General features: G+C 39.8%; 1 protein-coding gene across 1 annotated transcript; it reads left to right on the top strand.

The window, feature by feature from the left end:
• Positions 1-3,056: 3,056 nt before the first annotated feature.
• On the top strand, positions 3,057-5,944 carry LOC136510953 (SWI5-dependent HO expression protein 3-like). Its single transcript, XM_066505224.1, has 3 exons — positions 3,057-3,128; positions 3,213-4,199; positions 5,555-5,944. Exons 1-3 carry the CDS (start codon positions 3,057-3,059, stop codon positions 5,942-5,944), a joined length of 1,449 nt encoding a protein of 482 aa, XP_066361321.1.
• Positions 5,945-12,274: the final 6,330 nt, after the last annotated feature.

The following is a 12,274-nucleotide window of genomic DNA, read 5'->3' as shown; positions in this document are numbered from 1 at the left end:
ACTGAGAGCTAGGGTTTGAAGGAAAGAGAAAGGCAGTAAAGAAAAAGAAGATGAAGGGTCTTTAAATAGATTTTACAGCGTTAAAAACGGCCCACCAGGCCCGTTAAAGCACCGTGTGAGAACGTAACGGTCCATTTACCGACACAGCTAAAATGACGGAAGGCACAAATCCACACAATGGTATAATTCAACGGGCAGATTTCAGACTTATCCATCCAGCACTATTGCGGAGTTATCAAATAACTGCAAGAACAACCCGTCAACAAAGAAGAAAAGAAGGGCAACTTCACAAGGAACATAAGAACTCGGTTCTTACAGAAAGAACTCGGGAATATCATGAACAACCAGAACTACATCAGAAAAGTAAATGACAACTCAGAAGACAAGATTCTTTCCATTACAAGCGACTTCAAAAATAGAAGATTACAAATCTTACAAGACCCAACGTACTCGGTACCACGAAAAGCAAAGTAGCAAAGAAGAACACGGACACGGCTAGGCTCTAGAACGACTATGTGTCCCAAATTGCTACTCGGAAGGACAAACCACCATTGGCTACACTGTTTTCTTCAAAGGACGGACGCAGTGCATCCAAGGCGGAAATCAGTAGCATGGCAGGACAACATGGAGCAGAGAAGGCCGGTAGGCATCTGTCTACCCAAGACCGATGTGATGCTGGATATGGCGTTGATCTGCACCGGACAATCTCAAGACAGGCGACGAGGATCAACCCAGAACTGCCAGATGAAGGAACGAAGTCCACATCACAAGACTTCCTCCAACTACCGCCATGTACATCCTGGTACATTGCAACCGTGGGATTAGCCTACCTCTAATCCCTATCACAAGACTTCCTCCAGCTACGATAAGACACACAGGAACTACAAAACACGCCCGAGGACTGCTCTACTTCATAAACTACCATGTTAATGATCACAAAGGTTTCAACTGAATGTTCAATGGATGAAAACAAGCACTCCAGGAGGGTATTTATAGATCAAAGGAGCGGTGCACATGGACTAGGAGTACCAACAAAATAAGCCTAATAAAGGACACAGTGAAAAGACAGGACTCAATAATGGAAGACTCAGGCGAGAGGGAACAGTACTCGAAGACGGGCATATTCAGAAAAATATACCAACATAGTACAACCCGTGAACAAAAGGCATTCACACTCAACCACCACCATACAACTACATCTGACAACAGCAGATTACCAGAGAATATGCCAAAACCCTGCTTCCGAGTTCTTCCTGAACAAAACAACTCGGATATATGCTCGAGGGCTGCAAAAGGAGAGGTATACAGTTCTATCAAACAACTCAGATTCAAGACCCTCCAACTTTTTGTTCCAAATAGCAAGAGGCTCGGGGGCTACACTCAATGAGTGCACTTTTTTCTCCAAAAAAAGTGCACATCACTCAGAATGCTTCTTCAAGACAGACGGCTTCAGGGCCACAAGACAAAAAGAACCCGAACACAGCTAAATCAGAGCCCTTTTCAACAAGGAAGTCGGGGAGCCTTTCGACGAAGAATCAGGAAGGTTTCAAGAAAAGACCCTCAAGCTCCTTATGCCAAACAGCAAGAGGCTTGGGGGCTACATACATATGGGAGTACTTTTTGCTTCAAAAAGGTACACACCACGCAAAGATCTCATGAAGCGCTACATGGTTTCAATCAAGAAAGCACTCGAACGACGCTTGTTCCTGCTCAACAAGACTTGAAGGAACAAGACGAGGCTTCCAGAACTCAACCATGAAGTGCTCGGGGGCTTGTCAGTGCGGGACCCATGGGATACCCTGCAAGGAAGGGAGAAGACCTAGTCTAATTAGGATTCTTCCCCTGTAATCTTAGTAGCAGTGTTACTCTGTAATCCTACTAGGAATTCTCATTGTAAACCAACTAGGACTCTGACCTCCTGACTATATAAAGGAGGGCAGGGCTCCTTAGATCGAGAGTTCAACAGAACAATTGTACAACACAACACTTCATAATCAATCCAACGCAAAACACCAACTGGACGTAGGGCGATTACTCGATCTACGATCGAGGGCCTAAACCAGGATAAATCGACTGTCTCTTGCGTTAACCATCGAGTTCTGCATACGCTGAAGTCCGAACATACTGCCCCGGGCACCCCGTGGCAGGCTATCGATGGTCAAACATCGACAGCGAGGTTGGCCAATTGGTTGCCTGCACGGCATGGAGCGAGAAGGCTCTGAAACATCACGGCGACAACGGTGAGTAGAGACGGAGAGGAGAAGAAGCACACGGTAGTTCACTGTTCATGGATGCAGATTTTTATTTTTCTCCAATTCTCACTCATCCACTCAGTAACTCATTATGCTCCTTAAAGCAAATTTGTCCACCTTGATGAGCTCTACAACTTTGCTTTAAGGATCAACATCAAATTCTTTATAGTTTAAAAATTGTAGAATTCCGACGAAATGTATATATTAAAAATTGAATTTATAGAATTTCCAAGAACAGTTATTTAGTCATTTTTGGTGGTTAAATATAACTCAATTTCATTCAACCAACATCACCATTTCAAAATACAAGTTTTGTACCAATTCATAGAATCAAATTTGCCAACTTTGATTTAAGAAAATTGATTTGAAAATTCCCCAAATAATGAACTTCCCAACATTTGAATCAATGACTTGGGCAAATTAACAATTTGTAGAACTTGATATTAGATTCAAATTTGAAACTCACAAATTAACATATTTAACTAAATTTCACAATCCAACTTTGGTACTATGGTGAAGTATCCACTTTGCACTCGACAATTTGCATACACCAAACTTTTAATTGTTGAAGAATTTCTTGCTCCATGAAATAACATTTGTAGGCTATAATATAAACATGAAATGCATTCATGAGTCGATGCATGATGATTATGCATAATGATGACATGATCACCTTCTTAATTATTTTTTTAACATCTGGGATGTTACAATAAGAAGAAAGAAAAGCCATACAAGAAGAAAGATGACAAGAAGAAGCAATACCACAAGAAGAATGGCAAGGCTTACATTGTTGGTGATTGGCTCATGGACATTGAATCATCAAGTGGCTCATCCGGTGATGAAATTGACGATGAGAAAGAGAAGGTGTCCGCTCTTGTGATTGGGACTTCACTACCTCCACCGCCACCACCACCATCATCCTCCACACACCTATGCCTCATGGCCAAGGGTGATTGAAAGGTACAAAGTGATGATGATTGTAGTGGTAATGAAAGTGGTAGTGATAGTGATGATGAGTTTGAAGCACCTTCTTATGATGATCTTGTCAAATTGCTTAATAGCTATACTAAAATCATAAGAAAGACAACAGCTAAAAATGAAAGACTAGAACTTGAGAATGAGTCTCTTTTAGCAAAATATGACATAGCCGAAAAAGCTAGTGTTGAGCTTAGAGATGAAAATAAAGTTATGTCATCCAACCTCAAGGAGCTCAAAACTTCTCTAAAAGAGCTTAAAGAAAAACATGATAAACTTGAGAGGATACACAAAGAGCTCAACACTAGATATGACTTGCTGAAAGATGAATATACAACTCTTAAAGTCAATCATGATAATCTTGTGATTTCACATGAATATTTATCCAATGAAACACATGATGCGACTAACAATGTTGTTAAGATTGATATAGCAACATCATGTGATGATTTGATTGATGAGAGCATTGAGCAAGGTTCTAGTAGCAAAGGCAAGAAGATTGTTGTGGCCAATCACTATGACGACTATATCAAGATCAAGAATGAGAACGAGAAGCTAAATAAAGATCTTGAAAAGCTATCAACAAACAACACAATTGTCACTGAAACACAAGATAGTGACTATGATATGGCTCTTGACATTAAGATGCTTAGAGAAGACAATAAGATACTCAAAATTGAGAAGACTCATCTTGCCACTAGTTTGGAAAAGTTTACAAGAGGTCACAATCTTCAAAGTGAACTGCTCATGAACACCGTGATGAAGAATGACAAGAGTGGTATTGGTTTCAAAGCAAACAAAGAGAAGAAAGCTAAAGCTCAATATCAACATCAACATCAACACAAGCCTAAGCCCAAGCCAAAGAGATGTATTGAGTGTGGACAAGAAGGTCACTTTGCTCATGAGTGTGAAACTCTACCACCACAACCCTTGCCCAAGTATGCTAGACCTTTTGCCTACAATGCTCATTATGTGATTAGAAAGGACTCAAAAGGAAGAGCTCAAGTTATGTTTCTAGGTCCACCTAACAAGAATAGGCCTGGGCAAATTTGGGTAGCAAAGTCACTAGTTGAGAAAGTTGTTGGCCTCCGTCAAGTTTGGGTGCCTAAAAATCAAACTTGATCTCTTATGTGTGTAGGTGAACTACAAGACCAGTGGAAGTCATTGGGTTATTGATAGTGGTTACACTCAACATATGACTGGTGATCCTCATATGTTCACCTCACTAGATGAAGATGTGGATGATCAAGAAAGAATTACATTTGGTGATAATTCAAAGGGCAAAGTTCAAGGGTTGGGCAAAGTTGCAATATCAAATGATCACTCAATTTCAAATGTGCTTCTAGTTGCTTCATTGAGCTTCAACTTGCTATCCGTTGGTCAATTGTGTGATCTTGGCTTCTAATTCTTATTCACCAAGAAAGAAGTGGTTGTGTCAAAGAAGGATGATGATCAAGTTATATTCAAAGGCTTTGGATACAACGACTTATATCTAGTGGATTTCACCTCTGATGATGCTAACTTGAAGACATGTCTATTCACCAAATCATCACTTGGGTGGCTATGGTATAGAAGGCTTGCACATATTGGGATGAGCACACTCAAGAAGCAATTGAAGAAAGACATGGTTAGAGGGTTGAAAGATGTTATGTTTGAGAAGGACAAGCTTTATAGTGCATGTCAAGCCAGCAAGCAAGTCGCCAACACTCATCCATGCAAAGCATACATGTCAACATCAAGAGTGCTAGAGCTTCTCCACATGGATTTATTTGGACCTACAACTTATGCAAGTTCAAGAGGCAACCTCTATTGTCTTGTGATAGTTGATGATTATTCAAGATACACTTGGGTGTTCTTCCTTCATGACAAGACCGAAGTAGCCGCATCATTCAAGAAGTTTGCCAAGAGAGCACAAAATGAATTTGATGTGAAGATCAATAAAAAAGAAGTGACAAAGTTGGGATCAATATTGTGATGAAGTTGGGATCAAGCATGAGGTCTCCGCAATTTACACTCCTCAACAAAATGGTGTAGTAGAGAGAAAGAACCAGACATTGATCACCCTTGCAAGGACTATGCTTGATGAGTACAATACACTAGAGAATCTATGGGCCGAAGCTATCAACACCGCTTGATATGCATCCAACCGCCTATTCATTCAACGGCTCCTTGAGAAGACCCCCTATGAGTTGCTCAATAGGAAGAAGTCGGATGTCTCATTCTTCTGGGTGTTTGGTTGCAAATGCTACATCTACAAGAAGCGACAACACCAAGGGAAGTTTCACAAACGTTGTGATATTGGATTTCTTGTTGGTTACTCATTGAAGTCGAAAGCATATCATGTAGAAGAAACATATGATATGAAATTTGATGAATCTAATGGCTCCAAAGGAGCACATGAGAATCCTGATGATGTAGGTGAAGAACCATTGAGGGAGTCCATGAAGAACATGCTGGTTGGAGCCATCAAGCCAAAAGATGATGAAGATGAAGTGCAAGTGATTGATAAGCCTTCTTCATCAAAGGTGCCACAAGATGATGGCAAGGATGTGAAAGAAACAAATGAAGATATATATGTCTCTCATGATCAAACGGTGGCACAAGCTCAAGATATTGATGCTCCACAACCTCCTCCCCAAGTGGTTGAAAGAAGAACAACTCCACTACTTCAATCACATCCACAAGATCTCATCATAGGGAGTCCTTCAAGGGTGTAATGACTCGCCCTCAAAAACTTGCTTCATTTATTAAACATCACTCCTTTGTCTCTTGTGTTGATCCTACTAGCATAGATGAAGCTTTCAAGGATCCGGATTGGGTGAATGCCATGCATGAAGAATTGAACAACTTCACCCGCAATCAAGTTTGGACATTTGAAGAGCGACCACAAGATGCAAAAGTCATTGGAACAAAGTGGGTGTTCTACAATAGGTAAGATGATCAAGGCGTTGTTGTGAGGAACAAGGAAAGACTAGTGGCAAAGGGGTTCTCTCAAGTTGAAGGCTTGGATTTTGGAGAGACCTTTGCACCGGTTGCAAGACTTGAAGCCATCTATATCCTCCTTGCATATGCATCACATCATAATATGAAACTATATCAAATGGATGTGAAAAGTGCATTTTTAAATGGCTTCATAAATGAACTAGTCTATGTTGATCAACCTCCCGAGTTTGAAGACCCTAGATATCCTAATCATGTTTAAGGTTGTCCAAGGTTCTATATGGGCTCAAGCAAGCCCCAAGAGCATGGTATGAGCACCTTTTGGATTTCCTTATTGAGAAGGGCTTCACTATTGGGAAGGTCGACACCACACTATTCATCACTAAGAAGCTTGATGGAGTGATCTTCATTTGTCAAGTATATGTTAATGATATCATATTTGGCTCAACAAATGAAGACTATTGCAAAGAGTTTGGTGAATTGATGTCAAAGGAGTTCGAGATATCAATCACTACTAGGGATGTGTACATCAATGATGCTCTTCTTTCGTCACCGAAGACTCCAAAATCATCACATATATTATTTTATGACAAATTTGTGATGATATGGTATTCGTCATTGAATGCGCGTCATATTTTACCTACCGTGACGAAACGTCTATTTTCGTCATAGATGTGCATTTGTTCTATGACGAAATGGCCGTCGTCATAGAAGTGTATTCTTTCTATGACGATCTATTTTCGTCATTGATATAGCCCCTTTTTCGTCATGACTTGCCGTCTGTTAGGCGGCCAGACGACGTCTGCCACGCTGGTAGCTGACGTGTCTTGTCCACGTGGCGCGTCCACATTGCAGGTGACATGTCCGACCATGTGGCAGCTGATGTGGACAGTTATGTGGATGGTCCACATGTCCACTTTTTATTGGGCCACAAGGCTTGCTGTGATAGGTTCTCATTTTCGTCACTAAAGTAAATAGAAATTCGTCACAGAATCAATTACCAAATCGTCACAGAAAGGTCAGATAATTCATCACAAGTGCACATGCTGATTTCATTACAGAATGCAAATAATACTTGAATGACCAAAAGCTTCCATAAATTAACAGATCCAGTATTCCAATGACCAACAACTTAATCAACAATTCTAAACTCGGTTCACATAACTCACTAGACATCACATTTGAACTACTAGTTTCATCTCAGTTCACATTAACATCACAGGAAATAATAAAAAGTTGCCAACCACCAGCAACATAAGTTACTACATAAACAAAATCACCAGCAGACCCCTTGCTTAATGAACCAGTAGCTACGAGCAGCGCTCATGTCGAAGAAGCATTGTTGATGGCCAAGATACGCTTGAGCAGCGCATTGTTCTCCTCCATTGCCTTGTTGTTTATCTCTGTCAGCTTCTTGTACTTCTCCATCTCCTTTTGTGTCCTCGCCAGCTTTTCCTCAGCTTCTTCACTTCTCTTCATGAGTTCATCAATTTCACCTTGCACAGCAGCCGTAGCTTCAGCTGCTAGTTGCTCTCGAAGCTCGCTTTCATTTGATGATGATGATTTGGAGGATGGCACTAGTTTGATGCCAACACTCTTCAGGAAAAGGTTTGAGCTATTCTGGGAGAGCACCTGGGACACAACCTGCACACTGGACACTGCTATCTCACCTTCAGCAACAGGTTCTGTCATCAAAGCTTCCATATTTGACTGAAACAGCAATGACCCATCATTAGTTGATACTTATTGCATTAATTTGAGGAGGAAATATCACACAAGATGTATTTTAAAAAATAAAAACCTATGCTGCATTGACAGAAACTGATGCCAAATAGGTATGCAATCATGAGTCATTTATTTGTTGTCAGGTAACTGAATACAAGTAGAAGTCAACAACATAGGATTATTATTTAGCAAGTATGTCTAGCTATATTGGATTATGACCAGTTTTGAGCAAAAGACATAATACAAAATGTTTGAAACAAGACATATTATCCAATTAATGAATAGTTGTTGGCACAGCAAAACAGATGTCGTGACTCACAACTGCTTCTCTTGCTAGTTCAGTCAGACCATGTTTGGAGCTGGTATGGCAGGTCTTGAAGGCCTCCACCGCATCAAGTTCTTCATTTTGTTCTGTGCTTGGTTCTGCATTGTTTTTCTTCTTCTTCTGTTTCATAGATAACCAATTACAGCAAAGTTTTCTCAGATGAAATGCAAAATAAGTTGTTTAGTGCAAATATGTATAGGGTACTCTTTACTTACATATGCATGTAAGTGTGCCACATAGCTGTGAGAACCTGTAGCTTGATGATACTTGACTTTATGGCGATTCTGCTTGTTCTTTTCACTTGATTCCTACAAGATAATGAACATGTTAGATGAGATCATAGGTTTAAAATGAGAAGATCCTTTGGAAACTGATTGAGAAAGAATATATGACAAGATACCTATTTATCTGAAAAACAGTAAGATGGTAATTTTTCAACTCCTACAGAGTTGTCTACTCTTTTATGCCCACATACAACTTCTATGAAATGTACATCTCAAATTGTCTGAATGCTCACCACGAACTGCCTTTCTATTATTCTGTTCATGATTTTGTCCTTTAGAATATGTTATTCTATCCTTTGATGAATGGATTGATATTTAAGGGCATATTTGTAATCCTTTTTGTTTGCAGGATATATATGACCAACCCTTTTTTCCCAAGTACATTCTGCTAATTGCTCCAATTTAGGAGCTTAGGGAATCTTTATGTTTGAAAATATTTGTGTTACACTGCTTTTCATTGAAGGGCCTAGGTATAGCAAGAAGGATTGATGAGATGATATGTTTAAAATGAGAAGATCCTTTAGAAACTGAATGAGAAAGAATATATGAGAAGATACCCATACCATGTTTTTTGGATTAGACCACTTTGCAACTAGTGCCTTCCACTGTTCATCAGTCATGCATGCAACTGGAGAAGTTGTCCTAATCTCATTTGCAGGTACACCATTGAAGTATTTATTCTTGAGCCGATAACGCATTTGTCGCACCCCAGAGCGCAGCATATCGGTGCAAGCTTCCTCTATTGGCTTGTCGTCAGGGTTAATGGCCAAGCGCCCCTAGTCATATGACAATTCCATATTTAGTTAGTCAATTCAGGTTAAACAGATATACATGTTAACCATAGAAATAGTAATGCACTTACAGAGAGCTTTCCCACAAAGTTTTTGTAATATTGATCATCTCTCTTGTATTCTTTCCAATGAGGTAGGACAGGAACCTTATCCTGAATGATGACACCAGCCTTAGATGCAAACTTGGCTGCTTGAATAGGTTCATGAGGCCTTCTTTTGCCTTCAGCAACAGCTATGGGCATTCTCCTTCCCATAGCTTTTGTCATCCTGTCCAGCTGTGTTCCCTTGGTGGGTGCCTGGGTCTCCTTGGGGCTCGCTGTGCAAGAGCTACAAAATAGAATTTGCATTAAAATGATTTAGTTTCATGCAGATAAGCAAAACAGATGACATATTTGAATGACAAAGAAACTATAACTTGCCTTCAGTGTCTTCCTCTCCAGCTACATTGTCTTCATCAGCACCTGCACTGTCTTGAGCACCAGCTCCACTGACTTCCTCTGTAGCTGTATTGTCCTGACCACCAGCTCCATTGCCTTCCTCTGCATCTATATAAGACCTTTGTGGTGGTATGTCATCATGACCATCTATAGGATCCTCTACATTCTGGCCATCTCTCGCTGAAGGTTGAAGCCTTTTTGATGATCTTGTTTGGGATTCAGGAGGTTGCACCTATGATCCTTGAGATGCCCTCACTCTCTTACTAGCCCTAACTCCTGGCGCCATGGTGGGACCTATCTTCTTCTTCTTTGAAGCTAGGACTTTCCAACTATGCCCTGCAGGATACTGTGGAAAAAAATCAAGTAAGTCATGTGCATTAATAAGCAAGACCATATATTAAAGAACAGGTATGCAAGAAACAAGATGCATCTAAAAGCAAGGGCATATATTAAAGAATAGATTAAAAACATTCAAATGCAATGCAAATATTCCCCATCCAGTACTTTCAAGATAGAAGAAGCACCTTAGTTGCCCAGGGTTGTGGCTGCTCATCAGATTCAGTGTCATTATCATCACTATCTCCTTGATCATCATCTTCAAGGAGATACTCTGATGAATCTGAATCTTCACTATTTGTTTTCTTGTTTGCTGATTTTCCCCCTTCTTTGATGCAGATTGTGATATAGAGTTACTAAATTCAGTAGATAGATTTTTCAGGCCGAATTCTTGCATCTTCTTTAAATTGTTCGCCACGCGTGTATCCCGGTGTCTCTCATAATCAGTTTTTGGAGGTTCTTACAAAAACAAGCAAATTGTGTCTATTAGAAAATAAAAAGGAGTGAACTAAGTACTAAGAGGTAGTAATACTAGATGCTAGATAGATAAGAGGTAGGAGCTAGTAGTGCCTGCTGAAGAGCTAAGGGATAAGAGGTGATAGGTTATAGGCAACAAGTAATAGGTCAGAGGTAAGAGGTACAACTTTTTTCGTACTAAAGCACAAATACTCTAAATTATCTGAAAATTTTGAAGATAGCTTGTACTGAACTACTCTTTTCCTATCAACACACATGCATGCACTCTGCTACATCCAAATCCAGATCATTAAAATGGTCAAACAGACCATGCCAAAATCTATTTGAAGTCAAGAGTCACAGCTACTTTCAGAATTGTACTACAATTGCTTTCAGAAAACATCAATACAGAAGAGTTTTGCTTACCTTGTTCTTGTTCTGCAGCTTGCTTCCTACCTTGCCCCCTTGTTGCCACCATTGCGGTTGTGGCTAGGTTGCGGATGTAGACCAGGTGCTCGTCGTCGGTGGTCGTCAAAGGGGAAGCAACCCTGGTGCGGTGAACCCTAGTCGATGGGGAAGCAGATCTAGTGCGGCGACGACCCACAATCCGATGGTGGTTAGGGTTAGGTTGAGGCGAGAAAGAGGTGGATGGGGCGAGATAGGTGCATGGGGCGATGAGAGAGAGGGGGATGCGGCGATTGATGTCGGCGAGGACGCAGCTCGTTGACGGTGGTTGTGTCCCGGCGGTGGTGGATAGGGTTGGAGAAATGGGGGAAAGAGAGAACGAGTGGCCGAGGAGGTGACGAGTGTGGGAAATGAGTAAATATACTGGTGTTTTTGGCAAAAAAATTTTACGAGGGAAATTGTTTTGGTGCCTTGAGGCACGAGAGGTTGCGGTCTTCTTTTTTTTGGCATTGCGGGATCTATTTATCAAAGACTGCGCTCGAGAACTAATGAAACCACTTGAGTAGCGCAATGGTATGGCCCTTTGAGTTTGATCCCGAGCTCCCGGGTTCAAACCCGATGATAGCCAATGTTTTTGGGTTTTTTCCATTTTTGGGTTTTGTCAACATTTATTGTGTTTATTCCTTTTTTTTATTTCACCATGTTCATTTTTTGCTAGATTTTTAATTAGTACAATATAGCTTAATGATTTACCTCATTTATTTTCAACAATTTATTAAATTTTTTTGCTATTACTGTAGTTATTTATTGAATGACTCAAGGATAAAAGCTAGAATACCTTAAGTTAGGTAGAAAAATCTAAAAATTTGGATAAACACCTTATTTTAGTGTATGATCATGACATAAAAATTTCAAAAGGATTTCGACAAAGTGGTATTATACATCTGTAAAGAACTTCAGTCCAGATATATGGAATCTCTATCGTACTTGCTCATAGTCTAAAACGACTAATAATATGTGATGGAGGGAGTATGCCGTTGTGAGGATGTGCATGACCACATTCTTAGAATCAATTGAAACTTTGTTGTCATCATTATACTCCAAAATGAGGTGTCCATGTAAGTTTTAAGATTTTTCTACCTAGTTTAAGGTATTGTACCTTTTATCATTTAGTCATTCAACAAATAAGTACAATAATAGCTAAAAATGTAGGAAGAAGTTTGAAAATAACTCAAGTATTTCATTTTTATTTTTTATGATATTTTTATTTTTTTAAAATGTAACTCAAATATTTTATTTCTTATAAAGATAAAATAAAATAATTACTTACAATAAATAATTATTTCTA

The sequence above is a fragment of the Miscanthus floridulus genome, chromosome 16 (assembly GCF_019320115.1).
Source record: "Miscanthus floridulus cultivar M001 chromosome 16, ASM1932011v1, whole genome shotgun sequence".
Classification (NCBI taxonomy): Eukaryota; Viridiplantae; Streptophyta; class Magnoliopsida; order Poales; family Poaceae; genus Miscanthus; species Miscanthus floridulus.
This window is presented reverse-complemented; position numbering and strand designations above follow the sequence as displayed.